Source organism: Oryza glaberrima, chromosome 1 (assembly GCF_000147395.1).
Source record: "Oryza glaberrima chromosome 1, OglaRS2, whole genome shotgun sequence".
Taxonomy (NCBI): Eukaryota; Viridiplantae; Streptophyta; class Magnoliopsida; order Poales; family Poaceae; genus Oryza; species Oryza glaberrima.
Window position 1 is genome coordinate 36,512,432 of NC_068326.1, and position 18,223 is coordinate 36,530,654.

At 43.9% G+C, this 18,223-nt stretch overlaps 4 protein-coding genes across 4 annotated transcripts; 2 read left to right on the forward strand and 2 right to left on the reverse strand.

The window, feature by feature from the left end:
- Nucleotides 1-1,978: 1,978 nt before the first annotated feature.
- On the forward strand, nucleotides 1,979-6,890 carry LOC127768755 (protein NRT1/ PTR FAMILY 2.13-like). The gene is made up of 4 exons (XM_052294430.1): nucleotides 1,979-2,253; nucleotides 3,872-4,089; nucleotides 4,391-4,971; nucleotides 5,753-6,890. The coding sequence occupies exons 1-4, from the start codon at nucleotides 2,148-2,150 to the stop codon at nucleotides 6,648-6,650; spliced, it is 1,803 nt and encodes a 600-aa protein (XP_052150390.1). The 5' UTR covers nucleotides 1,979-2,147; the 3' UTR covers nucleotides 6,651-6,890.
- LOC127769245 (glycine-rich RNA-binding protein 4, mitochondrial-like) lies at nucleotides 3,417-11,376 on the reverse strand. The gene is made up of 5 exons (XM_052294820.1): nucleotides 11,105-11,376; nucleotides 10,913-10,981; nucleotides 7,556-7,662; nucleotides 7,371-7,454; nucleotides 3,417-4,138 (listed from the first exon to the last, which is right to left on the reverse strand). Exons 1-5 carry the CDS (start codon nucleotides 11,286-11,288, stop codon nucleotides 4,130-4,132), a joined length of 453 nt encoding a protein of 150 aa, XP_052150780.1. The 5' UTR covers nucleotides 11,289-11,376; the 3' UTR covers nucleotides 3,417-4,129.
- A 2,212-nt stretch (nucleotides 11,377-13,588) lies between these two features.
- LOC127756021 (rho GDP-dissociation inhibitor 1-like) lies at nucleotides 13,589-15,384 on the reverse strand. The gene is made up of 5 exons (XM_052281568.1): nucleotides 15,070-15,384; nucleotides 14,908-14,974; nucleotides 14,572-14,790; nucleotides 14,097-14,221; nucleotides 13,589-14,008 (listed from the first exon to the last, which is right to left on the reverse strand). The coding sequence occupies exons 1-5, from the start codon at nucleotides 15,229-15,231 to the stop codon at nucleotides 13,928-13,930; spliced, it is 654 nt and encodes a 217-aa protein (XP_052137528.1). The 5' UTR covers nucleotides 15,232-15,384; the 3' UTR covers nucleotides 13,589-13,927.
- Nucleotides 15,385-16,386: 1,002 nt separating this feature from the next.
- On the forward strand, nucleotides 16,387-18,208 carry LOC127786314 (pentatricopeptide repeat-containing protein At1g05600-like). The gene has a single exon (XM_052313676.1). The coding sequence runs from the start codon at nucleotides 16,460-16,462 to the stop codon at nucleotides 17,942-17,944; it is 1,485 nt and encodes a 494-aa protein (XP_052169636.1). The 5' UTR covers nucleotides 16,387-16,459; the 3' UTR covers nucleotides 17,945-18,208.
- The last annotated feature ends 15 nt before the right edge of the window (nucleotides 18,209-18,223 follow it).

The following is an 18,223-nucleotide window of genomic DNA, read 5'->3' on the forward strand; positions in this document are numbered from 1 at the left end:
TTAACATATATATATATATATATATATATATATGAATACGAACAATGTTAGAAAGTCTTATAATATGAAATGTGGGAAGTACAACACTTATACTGTAAGTTATATAAGAGAATAATGATAAAAGTAAATAATTACCAACTTGGAAGATAGGATTGAGAGAGAAACACTAGCAATCACATATTTAAAAAATGATTGAGTCAAGTCAGAAATGTGGCACTATATTTACACCAAATTCGTTAATTTATTGGCTAATAAGCTTACTAACTAAACCGAATTAACATGCCATAATTACGGTCACTTGGAGCCTGGAGGCCAAGTCATCAAACGGCACCGGCTGGACCCACGTTTGGTTACGTCTCACCAACCGGTTCCCGATTCTGTGCAACAGAGACCGAAAGGAAAGGGAAAGGATTGGGATATTTGGGATTAGGACAAACAGATGGTACACTTTGTCACTCTATGATTATTATCGGTCACGTACGTACTAGTAAGTGCAGGCCCCTCCACCTGAGCCGGAGTTGATAGCATTAGTTTAGATTGTTAGCTAGCGGCTACAGAAAGAAGGATTAGTTGGTCTAAGAAAAGGTTTAGTTTTATGGGGTTCTTAGAAAGGCTTTAACTTTTGGACGTGTTTTAGTTAATCATGAGCTTGATTGGGTGCCGGCTGCTGGATGCATGGGCACGTTAAGTACGAACACGCGGCATGATGGATGCGTTGTCTTAGCTTTCGGGACGTCCCGGCCGGAAATGCCTCTTATGATTATTAAAGAATTAGGTCATGGGGTTAATAATACATGGAAATACAGGGTCTAATGGGCGACCTTTGATCGAGGCCCAGTACTGGTTATGGGCCCAATAAACTGTGCAAAGGCTTCATGGGCTACAAAGGAGATCATCCACAAAATTTGTGGGTCCAAGATAGTCACGGCCCATTATTTGCAACATACTCCCTCCGTCCCAATATATAAGAGCATCCCCAGCAGCTCATCTAAATTTCATCCTCCATACTCCCATTTGGATGGCCATCCAAAAAAATTCCCACTCTATATAACTTTTAACTTCAGCAGATCATCCATATTACATTCTAAATATACCAACATCCTATATTTTATTAATATTTTTCAACTACCACACATTTTTACTCCCATCCTTCTCACCTTTCACCACTTAAAAAAAATTCTTGGGAAGTGGGTAGTTGAAGATGGAGTGAGGAGAGAGAACCTCCATATTTAGCATGGGAAGAGCTAGGTTTGGAGAACCTCCAAAAATAGAGTATGTGATGGTGACTCTGCTGGAGCACTATTTTTCTCCTCCATACTCCAAATATCGGATGGATGACTAGATAGAGAAGCTGTTGGGGATGCTCTAAGAACCTAGAACCGGATAAAATATTTTCTATTACTATGAATCTGGACATCCTAGTACTACGAATCTAGATAGGGATAGGAAATATCCCATCCGATTTTAGTTTCTTATATACTGGGACGGAGGGAGTACTCATCAGCTTCCATGTTTAATTTCCACGATAATTTTTTTTCACTAAGAACCAAACTTTCTTCATTCATTCACGGGAGAATGTGGACTGGACTGTCAGTACCGCGCGCACACAATCAACATGACCAAAATGCATCAGATGCCGCCATGGACTGTCTCCATCCAAACCTACGTGTATCTTCAGGATGAGACACGCCGACGCGTCATGCCGCCTCAAAGGCCGCGGAAACCCAACCGCCCGTCCGCCAGCCCAGCCGCTGTGACGTGCTCACTGTTTCGGCGGACGGACGCATATGTGTCCGTTTCGCAATAAACACACGGGAGCAATCGCATCACGCCGACCCAAAAAAAACCGTCCCGTCCGCTCCGCGGCGCTTCACAACGCGTGGTGCACCCGATAGCTCTAGCGTCACAAGACTCCTACGCCGTCACGCACCCACGCACGCACGCACGCATATATGTGCAGTGTAGCGTGATGTACCACTTCGCCTACTTTCACATACGCGCGGCGCCGCTGGTGCTGGCTGGCTGGCGCGCGCACCGGCGGGCGGAGAGCGAGGTTTTTCGCCGGTGTTTTGGTTGGCCTCCGCCGTTCCGCGCGGTGGTGGTGGTGGTGGTTGCTGTGGTAGCGAGGGTAGGCTTTGGAGACGGAGATGGAGATCGGCGCCGTTGAGAACGGGGGTGTCGTCGGTGGTGAAGTTGTGGCAGGCAAGAGGGGGAAGAAGCCGCAAGGTTGGAAGTGCATGCCGTTCATCATAGGTGAGGCTCCCGTTCCAGTGATTTCTTTCTACGTTTTGCGACCCGTATAGTATGTTAAGGGCCCCTTGAATCGTAGGATTGAGAAAACATAAGAATAGGAAAAACGCAGGATTTTAAAAAGGTATGTAAGTGTAAAACAGAGGATTGCAGAACTAAAAAAAACACATGAATTACCGTTTGATTGAACCGCATGAATTGGATGAGAGAGATAAACTCAAAGAAAAATTATCAAGAGGTTAAAACTCATGCTAAATTTCTTCTAAAATCTCTATAGGATTGTGCATTCCATAGGAACTTCACAGAATTGGATAGGATTTAATCTTTTGTTTCAAATGGCTTTATAGAAAATTTTCCTATAGAATTGAAATCTTCTAAAATTTCTATGTTTTTCCTCCAAATCAAAGGGGCCCTAAAGGGGCGAAGGCAGGCCTAGAGTAGTTAGGGCTTGAGCCTTAGACTTGTCTTCAGAATTATGGTTAAATTATCTTAAACCACCATGTAACTTTAAGAAAAAAAAAAAAGCAACTCACTAGTTTAAGTTCACTCTTTAATGATTTTTAGCTCCGTCGCTGATGTTACTAGACCTAATACCTCTGCCGTCACTGATGTTACTTAGGCTGCGTTCGTCTCCAGGGATTCCCAACTCCCCCTCTCATATTTCGTGCGCACGCTTTTCAAACGGTGCGTTTTTACAAAAGTTTCCATACAAAAGTTACTTAAAAAAATCATATTGATCTATTATTTTGAAAAAAAATAACTAATACTTAATTAATCACACACTAATGGACCACTTCGTTTTACGTGTGAAGGGAATGAGTTCCCAAGCCAAGAAACGAACGCAGCCTTAGACCTCTCAAATGCTGCACGGCTACACCGTAGGCTTGAATATAACAAGATAGACACAACGCTCAAATACACGTATGTATACACACACACACCTACCTACACATATGAAGGGGTTGTTTAGATTGATGCCATTTTCAACCATATTATTTTTTGGTAAAAAATAATATCTACGTTTAGTTTATTGCCAAATTTAGTAAATACATAAGAAATCTTATCAAAATTGTGGCAATATTAACTGGCAAGGTTTATTTTGGCTACAATTTGAACATGCCCAAAGTCCCCTTTTTATAGATAGTTTCATGTGAAAGATCAATTCATTTCCTTTGATAATATAGAAAATATATTGCATCCTGAGAAGGGCCATATATATAGATCATAGATGTATATGTACATGGTATTCGTATTCGATTAGCACGTACGGAAGACTCTTTTAATCACTCGTATTCGTGAATCATCTCATTAATACTTCTACATGACTACCGTAAATCATATACTAATATCCATTCAATATAAGAGTATTTTCAGACTCTGAGCCTAGACCAAGTATATGTATATGTTGATTTGGTCTGGCTTGGCTTGGCTTCTTTGTCTAAACTTAGACATGACAACATGGGTGCTCTAACCCGGTGATCCCTGCACAGGGATACACCCTGCCTCAAATCAAAGCAAAAAGGGATTCACGAATGAATTATGTTGTACTTCAAGCGGATCAAATCAAAATGCTCATTATAATGTACTGAATGGATGCCCTTTTCTGACTGTATCTATGCAGCAACTGAGACATTTGAAAAGGTTGCGACAATTGGAGTGGTAGCAAATTTGACGGTCTATCTTGTGAAGCGCTTCAACATTGGGCAAATTGAGGCAGCTAATATTACCAACATCTTCTTCGGTACGCTTAACTTTGCGCCATTGCTAGGCGCCTTCATCTCCGACGCCTACTTGGGAAGGTTCAAAACACTAGCCTATGGATGCTTCGCCAGCCTCCTGGTATGTCCATATGATGACCAAACCATCTCTCTTAGTACTTTCATTTCACCTGCTTGGCAGCAGAAAGAAATGCAAGGTCACTTGTCATTGTCAAATAAGGCTTCACCCAACGAATAAAAAGAACAGCAATAGCTTAATGCTTTTTTTTTTCATTAGAAACGAAGAATGTGCAATAAGCCCCAACTGATGCAAGAAACTGATATATAGTGCACATCCAACATTTTTGTTGATTTAAGCTCTTCCCAGGAGTGTAGTTCATCAACATGAACTCATTTTAATTTATTTATTTGCTAAATAACAGGGGATGCTGGGAATGACTTTGTCTGCATCACTTCCAGCTCTCAAGCCACCGATCTGCCATGAAAAAACCCGACTAGGCGGAGGCTGCAACAGTCCATCAACACTCCAGCTAAGTGAGCTATACCTTTCTCTAGGCTTTCTAATCATCGGTGGAGGAGCGATCCGGCCTTGCAGCTTGCCCTTTGGAGTAGACCAGTTTGATAAGACCGACGAAGAAGGTCGAAAGGGACTAAACAGCTATTATAATTGGTACTATGGAACAAGTACTGCTGCCCTTGTGTTATCTATGACTGTCATCATCTACATCCAGAACAATGTCAGCTGGCCAATAGGATTTGGCATACCCACATTACTCATGTTTCTCGCCATTATCATGTTATTTCTGGGTACCAACCTGTACGTCCATGTACAACCAGAGGGAAGCATATTTGCTGGAATTGCCCAGGTTTTAGTGGCTTCATTTAAAAAGAGAAATCTCAAGCTTCCTTGTCCTCATGATATAAACCAACAAGGATTGATACTCTACAACCCTCCTTCCAAGGGCAACCGCGTATTCAGATTGCCACTTACTTCCCAGTTCAGGTAAACATCTGTTACCACTAAAGATGAACAGAATTGGAACTAATGTAGCTAGAGATGTAATCAACTTAAAGTGGAGGAAAAACTAAAACAATGACTAGTCATAGTGAAAGTATTAGAACATCCAACAAACTGAGAAGTGAGAAATGCATTGTCATATGTATATGTGCACACACTTTTACGCGTATAGTGTGCTTCAGGAGTTTTTGCAAGAACATTACAATGAATCGGAGATGGGTTGGTTTTCTTGAAATTTATATCTGCATCAATCCCGAGGCACATTTGAAAATTATGATGTTGCATGTATACATGTACACGTGGAAAAAAACGAAATTTGAAAAACATAAGTTCTTGACATTGTTCTATTTTATTGCCAAAACATTGAGTTTTCAAAGCAAAGCAACACCAAATAATTAATCAGGTTGTTGAATTTAGTGATTTTTATTCATTACCTCTTACCAAGTTGAAAGACTCAGATACCTTTTATACAGTTGAATATTAAACTCATATAGATCATGCATATCATAACTTGCACGAGTTATGATATGCATGATATTTACTGATAGATGCTATATTGCTATCTATGTGCTGGGCAAGAAAATGCAGAAATTCATATTTGTTGGTAAATATACACCCTTTTTCCTCTAGTAAATGCATAGAATGCACCACATGCTTAAATGGAGTTAAGAAGAAACATGCTGGTCATATCAAACAAAATACTGACCCTTTCAAAGAATTATATGCTAGATGCCATCATAGTTTGATGCATGTTACTCATCCTCAGGTTTCTGAACAAGGGTGCGATTGTAATGGGTGATGATATAAATGTTGATGGTTCTGCAAGAAACTCTTGGGAGCTTTGCAACGTCCAACAAATAGAGGAGGTCAAATGCTTAATAAGAATTGTGCCGGTTTGTATTTCTGGAGTCTTATGCTTTGTCGCATTGGCTCAGCAATTCACCTATATAATCTTGCAAACATTTACAATGGACTGTCACTTTGGGACGCACTTTGAAATCCCAGCAGGCTCTGTTGTATCCATATCCCTTATTGCCCTAACTCTATTCATCCCCATTTATGACCGGATTTTAGTACCAATAGCTAGACGATTCACTGGAGTGGAAAGTGGTATTACACTTCTACAGAGACAAGGTATAGGATTGGCCATTTCTCCCATTTCAATGGTGGTAGCAGGACTTGTTGAACGTAAGAGGAGGAACTCAGCCTTGTCGAATGGAGGAAGATCGCCTATGTCAGTCTTGTGGCTTGCACCCCAACTTGTTTTAATGGGTATTGCTGAGGCCTTCAATGCAGTTGGACAAATAGAATTCTACAATAAGCAGTTTCCAGAGAACATGCAAACCCTAGCAGGATCTCTGTTCTTCTGTACTATAGCTGGAGCAAACTACCTGAGTACTGCTCTGGCAAACATCATGAGAAAGGTCACGACCAGAGATGGTCACTCAAGCTGGTTAACAGACAACATTAATCTTGGCAAACTCGACTATTACTTCTATTTTATTGCCCTTATGGGAGTCCTGAACCTTATTTATTTTCTTATATGCTCACACTTCTACCAATATAAGGTAATGTCACTCCATTCTGAAGAATCCATCAAAGTACCTACCAAGGAAGAAGAAGCCACAGAGATCGACATTGACACAGATGCACCTAGCAAATGAATAGTGCAACTGCCAGTCTAATTGATCTGGCACAAGGAATATACTTTTGGACATGGTGACATATTGAAATTCCAATTTCGAATTAGAACTTTAGAAGAGACTCTAATGTTTGTAACATCAAACAGACCTCTATGTCATCTTATGGATGTGACAAAAACAAGTGTACCATAGCAAGGGGGTGACATGTTATCTAGCAAACATGAATAAAGAGTTTAAATGGCCTGTCCTGTTGTATTCGAAGTAATGGAGTGTGAGTGATAGCTTATGAAACTTAAACAAGTCCATAATGGTTATGCGACAAGTAAGCACAGGTCATACACCACCTTTTTCTATTAGAGCCTTTAATGTGCAATATTTGAAATTCTTATAGATGCTTTTACGAACATGATTTGCAGTAACTAGCCATTTATCAGGTAATAAGAAAAAAGTGAGCTCTATTAATAGGTGAAACAAATTGCCAGGTTGTGTCATCTTTGAACTATTGCTGTCAGTAATCTCACATTCTCACACAGTGTGGGTGATCCTTCATATACTTAATGTCTAATATAAGTAACTTTTTTTGATTAAAAAAAGTCATGCCAGGTGGAGAGATCTTATTTGATTGCTTAAAATGATATATAATAAAAATCACAGAAATGTTTATATAGAATAAAGAGTTTATGGTACCAAAAAAAATCTTCATTCCAGAAATGTAATGAACATTTCAATCGTTAAACTCACCGTGGAAAGTCGTGGAACAACAACTGGAGCACCACGGACCTTGTCAAGAGCAAAACTTATCCGTAATGGTCGTCCTAGCATTACCTGTAGAATAAAAAGAAAGAGCATGTTTATTTGCCTGTTTATTTTTCACTGAAACAGTTAATATTACAATCTGTTAGTCATTTCTCTTCATCAAACAGTACCTTTCCATCCATAGCATCCTTGGCGCACTTAGCTTCATACTCGTTTGAGAAGTGCACAAACCCAAAACCTCTTGACCTTCCAGAGTTTTTGTCATACATTATTCTCACTGCATCATCAAATAGTCTTCATATAATTCTGTTCACTAATACCAGCGTAATGAATATGTAAGGAAGGGATTAAGCATTGCAATTTGTGGGGTAAATAGAATAAACAATAGCAAAACACATGTTGCCACACACATCTTATAAAAGGCAAACACCAATATGCCTCCACCAGATAATTCCATGGCATATGCATATTGAGATGTCATCTTTCAGAATAAAACTATATGATAGGTGATAAATAATCACGCCACATATGAACCTGCTTCAAACAGAAGCAATAGCCATTGACACTGGGGCATACGCATGAAAAGACATGAATGGCAGCATCTATACAAATATGTGGGATAATTTAGACTTACAGAGCAGACAAATGTTCATTGATTGAAGAGAAGTGTTAGTACTTGGTAGATATATATGTCATAAAACAAATATAGCTTTCCTCTATGATTATCTATCGAGTGTCAACATTTGTGAATTATATCTGTTGGTGGGAGCATGAAACGTTAACACCTTTAAGGCAGAAAAGTGGAACAACGCTACTAGATCCTTGAACAAACATCCAAGATAAATTTTAAAGTGGCTGATTAATAGGGACTGCCAGGCTGCCAAATGAAATGGAAGTTGCAAAGCAATACTTGCACATATGTAGAGGTGCACACCCAGCAGACCCAATATACTGCTCATTTTTTTTAAAAAAAAAAAAAACTGCCACATCTGGTATTTACAGGCTCTATCACCAATTCTTTTTACTATCAATAGTATGTTGTTGTCCTAGCATGTAGGAAAGTCAACATGCACAATCCAGATGAGGGCATAAGGTCAGATGGAGGATCACCGTAAAAACTCCAAGGCAACTTTTAAAAAGGAAAAAAAAAAAGACAAATGAAAAAAGGAAGTAATGAAAAATGAGTATGCACTTAACAAGCTGCCTTAGACCTTAGTGTGTCAGTACCATTAGAATCCATATTCACGTGTTAGAGATTCCTGGAGCAATAGTGAGTTGAGATGTGATATCGTTGGTCATGTTCCATAGACCAAGGCAATATTTTTCTTTTAAAGAAAAAGGTCCAAGGCAATCATCTATTTCATCAACTTGAATTTAAAAATCATGCTTGATGCTTTACTTTTTCCACAGGAGACTTGGCAACCTGAAAGTGAATACTCAACTTATGCCTGAGATAGATTCCAATAGCTTGAGACAGACAGACAGTGAATACTAATTGTTTGATGTATCTTCTCTCTTCCCTAGGTAAGAGTTGTTCTACTATCTTCTGCTGTATGGCACTATCTCAATGGAACTAAGCCCTAAAGTTTTCCTTGTAATTCGTTTTGCATAACAGGATCTGACAGATTCAGCAGCTCTATATTTGCCAGATGATGCATAAGCATTAGAAAGTAACACAACATGCCCATAATCAAATGATTCCGTTGTGAGCACCTTCTCTGCAGCAACTTTAGTAAATTCCATGTCACCATGCAAATGCCCTCCTCCCATCAAAGCCTTCCAAGCATTTGCTCCTAATTTATTGTGAGTCAAGCTAGCCACTCCTGCTGCTTCATCCAAGCGGCCAGCTCTTGCCAACATGTCAACTATGCATCCGACATGCTCTGGGCATGGAATTATTCCCTTGTCATTAACCATTCTTCTAAAGACGAGCATCCCATCATCCACCAGTCCAGAGTGGCTACATGCTAGCAATGTGTTCAAATAAGTCACACTGTCTTGATCCTCGCTAGATTTCTCCATTTCATTGAAAAGTGCTACTGCTTTCTCTCCTTGGCCATTTACACCATAGGATAAAATCATAGTATTCCATGAGACAGCATTCCGAGAAATCATCTCATCAAACACTTTATGCGCTAAAGTCGCATATCCACACTTACCATAAACTGCAATGAGGGTATTAAGAACAGGTTTGTACAGACACAAACCCAATTTGTAACAATATGCATGAAGTTGAATACATAGTTCAAACTTAGCAACCTCATAGCAAGCAAGCAATAAGGTGACCAGTGTCACAGAATCAATCATAAAGGAACCTTCATGCCTCATCTTCGCAAAGAGATACATCCCTTCTAGGGAATATCCATTTTCTATATACGCTGACACCATTGCAGTCCATGAAACCAAGCTTTTCTCCATTGTACCATCAAACAACAGTCTTGCAGAACTTAAATCCTCACATTTAGAATACATTGTGATTAAAGAGTTAACTGCAGGAAGCTCACCACTGAACCCACGGATTACAATCTCGTTATGAACCAACTTTCCTATCCTTCCATCACCCAGATGTGCACAAGCTTGCGCCACTGTAACCAATGCTACCCTATCAGGCACTATGCCACTCAACCTCATCTGAACAAACATACGTATAACTTCAATAGCCTGGGCTTCCTCAAGAAGGAAACCCATCATCATCGTGCAAGAAACAACATCATTAACAGCGATCTTTTTGAAAATCTCTCTTCCAATCGCAAGACTACCAAAGCTCAAGTACATACCCAAGATTGAGTTTGTGACTGAGACATCTGAATCAAGCCCAATCTTGACTGAATAAGCATGTGCGCTCTCACACAATCCAAGGTCACCACAACCAGCAGAAGCCTGAGCAATGCTAATCATAGTCACAACATTATGAACTGGTCCAAATGAAAACAGCAACCTCTTAAAAACCAGCAATGCTTCCTCAAACAGATCGTTGTGCACTAGTCCAGAAATCAATGCATTCCAAGTAACTATACCAGGATCCCTCATTTCACCAAACAATGCCCAGGCCTTCATAGGACGTCCACATTTCGCATAGGAATCAAGCAATGCGGTACGAACAAAAGGATTGGATTCCAACAGGCTCTTCATAGCCCACCCATGGATGCACTCAGCAAGCACCAAGTTACCCATCCCAGCAGCTGCTATTAAAGCACCAACCAATGTGAACGAGTTGGGGCTCACCCCCACCCTCATCATACCAACAAACAGCCTGACAGCCTCGCCAAACAACCCGCTCTTCGCATGCCAGTAGATTGCGGCCGAGCATGCGACCAAATCCCTAACAGGCATTTCATCGAACATTTGGCGGGGTCGCGCGCGAGCGGAACACCCACTTCCTCCTCCGAGCCGTTTCATCGAACACCTACCGCGCACACCATCTGAACCCTCCCCCAATCCACCACCGCCCACCACTCAACAGGTTATTCTCTAAAGCCTAAAACGAAACAGTTTCGAGTGACAAATGGTCGCGATTCGTGGATTACCTTCGGTGACGGTGCCGAAGGAGGAGAAGGCGTCCGTCAGCGACCGCTCGTCCGCGGACCACGACAACCCTGCGCCAGCGAACGCAATCGCGCGAGAGAGAAAGCGTAGCAAAGCAACAAGGTGAGAACCATGGAACAGAGTGGGGATTGGATTGCGGGAAGGAAACAGAGGCGGGGGAGCAGAGGCTTTACCGGCGACGAAGAGCTTCGAGTTGGAGGGCGGCGTCGGTGGCGGTGGAGGATGCGGAGGAGGGGGCGACTCGTCGGGTGGTGGATCGGCGGCGGCGGCGGCGGAGAGAGCGCGGCCGAGGTGGCGGTGGTGGTGGTGGCTGAGAGGAGCGAAGCGGAGGCGGGAGAGCAGCGCACGAGCCGCCATGGCGGCGGCGGAGACTGCAGCTGCGACGGCTGGGTTAACCGCGAGCACGGCGGCGCCGCGATACTCAAAGTGAACCACGTCAGGGTCGGGAGAGGAAAGAGGCCTCAAGGCTGCGTGGGCTATAGCCTGAGCCCCGAGGACTCAAGTTTCGAAGCCCACCAAGAATCCTAGCAGACCTTGGCTGCTATCCGGAAAAAGTATACTTTGACTCCCTCAACTATGACACGAGTATGATTCATGACCTCCAACCATAAAACCGGGTATATCGACTCCTTCAACTATCAAATCCAATGCAAACTATATCCTTGAGTGGTTTTGGAAGCGGTTTTGGCTGACATGGCGCCTATATGGCGGTCTTGACCCGGTTTTCGTCTCATGTGTCGCTTATGTGGCATTAGAGTAAAAAATATATGTGGGACCAACATATCATTCATACAAAAAAAAAGTGGGACACATGTCCTCTTCCTCCTTCCCTTCTTCCTCTCCTCTCTTCTCTCTCCTTCCTCTTCCTCCTCCCTCCTCCTCCTCTTCCTCTTCCTGCGGCGACGAGCAAGGGGGTACCCGTTCTGCGACGAGACGCTGGCAGCGGTGGGCGGGAGCAGGAGTGGCAGTGGCGGCCGGGAGGGCGAGCGAGGACTGGAGCGGCGCGACGACCGTCGGCGGTGGACAGGAGGGTTCCGGAGTGATGGTAGTGGAGGCCGTTGTTGCCTCCCTCACCGTGGGTGACCCCGTCGACCTCCGTCCCTTGCTTGCCATTGCCACACCAACATTCCCTCCCTCCGCATCTCTTACGCGCCCAACTTGCCACTTTTCCTCTCTATTTTTCTTGGCTCCGGCCTCGCCGTCCCTTCTTGCTCGTCCTCAAGCCGTCATTCGGCGATTCCACCGGCAGCAGAGACGACTCGGCATTGACGACGTCGACCCCCGCCGTGGCCACTTCATCTTCTACGGAGGTGAAAATGGGGAGCGCCGTCCCCGTGCAGGGTGACGTAACGATAAGGAGAGCGAGAAGGGGGAAGATGGGAATGAGAGATATGATGACATGTGGGGTCCATATGTCACCGTGTCCCATAATATTTATTTGTGAATGACATATAGGTCCCACATATTTTTTTGCTTTTAGTTTTTTATTTTAATACAATATAAGCGACACGTCGACACACGTGGGACAAAGACCGGGTCAACACCGCCACGTAGGCACCACTTGAACCAAAACCGCTTCCAAAACCACCAAAAGATATAGTTTGTATCGGTTTTGATAGTTGGAGTCCATATACCCAGTTTTGTGGTTGAAGGTCATGAATCATACTCGGGCCATACTTGAGGGAGTCAAAGTATACTTTTTCCCTGCTATCCTCATTATGCCTATCCGGCCCGTAGATCATAGCCCAAAAGAAGCCCAACAGGGCAGCAGCAAGCAGACCACAGACTTACCCTATAAAGACACACACAAATATAGTAGTATTTCCAACACAAAATAAGCATATTACTCCCTCCCCCGCATTCAATTAGACACGGTCAAATTTAGCACGGTTTTCAAAATTAATCTTTAACTCTAAATTTATCATATATTACAATGTTTGTAGCAACAAAATCATAATCATATAAAATATATTCAATGTTAAATTCAATAAAATTAATTGTTTTAGATATTGCTAAATTTTTATATGATACTGATCTAACTTAAAAAATGGTTTGACCAAGAAAAATTCAAAACAACTTATAATATAAAATAAAACTGAGGGAGTACAAATTAGTACGGAAAACAATCACGGACACAAGGACGCTTGACGGCTTGAGTAAAGCAATCTTGCTAATTAATTCATCGTATGCGGAAATACACTGGCTGATATCCAAGGCAACGAAAGAACAAGGATCACATACTGCAACAAAAGAACTGGAGTAGTAGAAGGCTTGAAGCTAGCCCTACCAGGTGACACGCAACTTTCAGTTTATACTGTACGTACGGTGCTTTGCCACCGGCAGTACAGTAGCCTCCAGGTAGCAGAGATGCGTTGCTTCTCTGTAACGAGCATTAGCTGTTATGTCACTCTTCCTAAGCTTTGCTTTCATCCATCTCAAGAAAACGGCGTTCCTGCGCCTAATGCACTAATTACCCTATACTCAGTAGCAGACCAGAGTGAGAGGCCGAGAGCAATGCCAGGTGCAAAAACCATCTTAAATCACACGCAAAAATCTTGACTTGACAGGCAGAATCATTCATCATTTCGTCAAAGGAAAACTCAGCTACCACCACTGCACTGTAACCACCGAGACATTCAGAATTAAGCAACGAATTCGATCTGAAAGTGCATGTCTAGGACAATTAATCATTAGCTCAAAGGAATTGATCAGCTGGTGTGTTTCAGGCAAACAAGTAAACAACAGAGTTCAGTAGTACATAAATATATATCAGCGCGTCTCCATATATAGAGAATCGATTATATAGGTTTGAATAAACATTATGCGACCGAAGAACAGGAAGAAAAAGAGAAAAAAGAAAGTGTGACAAGCTCAAAACAAATTAAAAGGCGTTTAACGATGACGACACATTGAATCATTTCTAGAAGCAACAGCGCATCTGACTTGGCTTAGCTAGCAGCTAACATGTTTCTGAAGCCCTTTTTTAGTTCCACACATCATTGGATGGTTGGCCACTCCTTCCTAATCTCAAAGTAGTAACTCATCTCCAAGTAGCATTTGCCATCATCATCAACAAACTGATTTAACAGAAAAAATTACAGCCATGGTTAGTAAGGTAATTACCTCGATTAACACATCAGAGCTGAACTTGATGAGTTTGAATACCTTTAGTTTAGCAGAATAGGAACCTCTTGCGAACATGCCAGCTGGGGTGGTCTCCTCTTCACCCTCATATGTGTAGGGCTCTAGCTGGGGACTGAATGTCCCCAGCATCACCTTCTGGTTCTCAACTGCAAGTCAGAATGCACATATATGACACATCATATGACATTATTGGAGTTCATTGTTCCATAGATAAAAGAATACCTTAAATGCATAATTAAATTTCTCTTAATTAACATATTTCTTTACTGAAGAATGTAGGAAAATCCTCGAATAAAATGACCTAATGATCTAAGATCAGTATCTAAAATGGCATGTCGTCGTTATATTTATGAAGAGATTGCAGCACATACATGAAGATCATATGGGAAATTTAATGGAACGATCAATTTGTGCCGTTGTTTCTAGAAATTCAAGCGCTATTTTATCTGATCTACAAAATAAAATACGCAGGTTCAAGTCGTGCGTTGTGTGTCACCTCTTACTCCAGTCTTCCAGACAGTGTTGGTGTACTTGAGGCCTGACACGATGTTGTTGGAGACGATGAAGCTGAAGCGGAAGCTGTAAGTGCTCCCGTCCTTGAGCGCGAAGGCGTAGCCCTTCTCGTCGGGGACGAACGGGATCGGCAGTACAAGGTCCGGCCTATCCGGCGACAGGATGGTCAGGTTCAGCACCTTCACCTCCGGCTCAGCAGTCTCTGCATATCCATGCGCACGCCCAAAATGTCGTTACAGATCGCACATCAAGAATGTGTCAACGAATTCAGGCGAGAAGCATATATAATGATGAATTGGAAACAAGCGTAGATAGATACCTCCAAGCTGTTCAGTATCAACCTGCCCGAGGAGTTGCTCCTTCCACCTCCTCAGGCTCTCATCATCCTGCATTCAATTCGCAGAAAAGTTAAAATTATGTTCAGATTCAATTAGCATCAGATCAACAACAATGGAGGAATGCAGTGGATTATATTACGTACCTTGTCGAGCTCGAGCTGCTCCTTGAGGGGGACCTGGGGGCCGAGGACGACGGCGCGCTTGTTGCCCTCCTCGTCCTCCTCCTCCTCCTCGACGTCGTTCACGTCGGGGTTCCTGCCCGACGCGGTCTGCTCATGCTCCTTCTCCTTGTCCTTACTGTCCATGGGCGCGCGCGGGGGCGGCCGGTGGGTGGGTGGCTCGCGGACGACGGCGGACGGAGCTAGCTAGGTAAGCAGCCTACAGATTAACCGATCGATCGCGCGCTGCGGTGGGTGGCGCTCCGTATGTATGGGTGGGGGGGAGGGAGCGGCTGGGCGCGAGGGGTGGAGGGCCGCGGGGTCGATCGAGCGCGCGGTGGTGGTGGTAAGTACGTGGTGTGCATCGCGGGGGGCGAGGAAAGGGTCGTGGCGTGCAGGAGAAACGCGCGGCCGCGGCGGGACGGGAGAGGGTGCCAAGTGTGCGCGCGGCCGGCGCCTCCGCGGCGCGCGCGCGCGGGATGTCCGCTCGATCGATCGCTCGCTCTCTCGTCGATCTTAGCAGCTTGCTCGATCGTTGGCTCCTGGCTGCTATTGTGGTTGGCGGGCCTTTTGCGTTCGAGTTCTTCCCCCCTCTCTCTCTCTCTCTCTCTCGTATTTTCCATGTTACATGCTCTCTCTTGCGCTCCATATCCTCGCTCCTCTTCATGCAACGAACGACTTCATTAACGAACTTTAAATGATATTTTATCTTAAATTATACTTATCTAATATGTAATCCGAATACACCGTCCTATTTGTTACAATTAAATCTCTACTAGTACAAAATATCATGTAATTATATTCTAATAAAAATTGTTTTGATGGTTAAAATATTGTGTTTTATACCGGACAGTGAAATATTTCAACAGATATTTTATTGTGACGTTGCAATTACTAAAACGATTTTACTATACATCTTACAGGTGATTTTTTCGCTAGAAAGAAATCACCCGACAAATGGATAGACAGTTCCTTTGATCATGTGACGTTTGATTTTTTTTTTTTTCGCCACTAGTCAGACGCCCGATACCTAGCTGCGTCCAATGTTTAGAAAGGTTTTCTTCATGGAAACTGTAGTCATCAGATTTATTGTAGGAAAGCAATTGATTTTTTGGAAGGCATATTATCTCCAGGGATTCAAATCGATTTTACATTAGGGGGAGGTGTTAACAGACTGGACTCTGGAGTTTGGACGGTATTAAGGCCTACTCAGGCTCTCGGTCCATATTACAACTGGGCCCACCAAGTTCGTGTACAATATTGTACTAGGTGCGCTGAGCAAAGTCGAGTCAGCTACCAGATTGGGCCGAGCCGAGTAGCACGAAAACCATCGCGTGCACGACCACTCCAAAGTTGCTGGAAGTCCGGGACGGCGATGGTCGCCACGCCTGTGCGGTGGCCGCGGGTGCTGACTCCGGCGCACCTCGCCGGCGCCATCCGCCGGCAGAAGAGCCCCCTCGACGCCGTCCATCTCTACGCCGACGCGCCGCGCCGCTACCCGCGCTCCTCCTACCGCCACAACGACGCCGTCCACTCCTCCCTCCTCGCCGCGGCCTCCGCATCCTCCTCCGATCTCCTCCCCTCCCTCCTCCGCCGCATCCTCCCGTCCTCCCCCTCCGCCGACTCCCTCCTCGCCGCCTCCATCCCGCACCTCCCTCCCGCTGCCGCAGTCTCCGTCTTCCGCTCCTCCCTCCCATCCTCCCTCGCCCCGTCTTGGTCACGATCCTTCTCCGCCCTCCTCCGCCGCCTCCTCTCCGATGGCTTGCTTCCCGAAGCGGCCCGTCTCTTTGCGGACTTCGCGGGGAGGCCGGAAGTCTCTCTAGCGTCAGAAGACCTCACCTCGTTGATCACTGGATTGTGCCGTGCGCGGAGACCTGAACTCGCTCTGCAGGTGCTTGATGAAATGTCTAACCAGTGCCTCGCACCAGAGAAGGACGCTTATCGCGCGATCGTGCCTGCGCTCTGCGATGCTAGCATGCTCGATGAGGCCACACACGTTCTCTACTCCATGCTGTGGCGCGTGTCGCAGAAGGGATGCGACGAAGATGTTGTGGTGTACCGGGCATTGCTGGTGGCGCTCTGTGCGGCTGGCCGAGGTGAGCAGGCAGAGATTGTGTTGGATAAGGTGATTAGGAAAGGGTTGAGGTCCTCAGGTAGCCGGCGATCTCTCCGTGTTCCTATGCTTGCTGGGCTTAGTATCGAGGATGCCCAGGAAATCATTGATCAGGCATTGGTTGTTCGAGGTGGGCGTACTGTTGCAAGCTTTGAAGTTATGGTTATTGACCTCTATGATGAGGGAAGATTGAATGAGGCAGACAATTTGTTTAAGGAGATGGGCAAGAAGGGGTTCAAGCCAACAATATACATGTATGAGGCGAAGATCACTTCTTTATGCAGGGAAGGCAGGTTGGATGAGGCTGTGAAGGTGTTGGAGGAGGAATTACCCAAGAATGATCTCGTTCCGACCGTCACAACATATAACTTGCTAATGAGGGGACTTTGCAACTCGATGCAATCAATGAGGGCACTCAGATACCTTGGAAGGATGGATAAACAGCTTGGTTGTGTTGCTCGGAAAGAGACATTTTCAATCTTGATCAGCGGCTTGTGTTCAGAAAGCCGGTTCATCGACGCAGCACAGATTATGGAGAGGATGGTTAAGGGTCATCATAGACCTGAGGCAGGCGAATTTAACAATGTCATTGAAGGTTTATGTTCTGCTGGTAGAACATATGATGCATTGCTATGGATTGAGGAGATGATTGACCATGGAGAAACACCTGATGTTCATGTTTGGTCTTCTTTGGTTTCAGCAGCTTTAGGATTAGGAGAAGGCCTTACAACTGCTGCTACGCATTAAGTGGGATTGGGCCAAGTGCATTCTTTAAGCACAAAAACATCACTGGTTTGAGCGTACAGAATTAGCCTCTTTTGTATGTAAGTGAAGTAACATTTTTATCATCCTGTTATTTATGCAGTTCCAAAAGGAATATCTGTAAGCTAATTATTTCTGCATGTAGTAACAATATATCTTAAATCTACTTTAGTCTTAATAATGGTTGCGATGAGGAAAAACAGTAAGCTGTTTTTATTTACTATACTTAATACTACATGTTATGAGTTTTGAGTCCACTGCTTA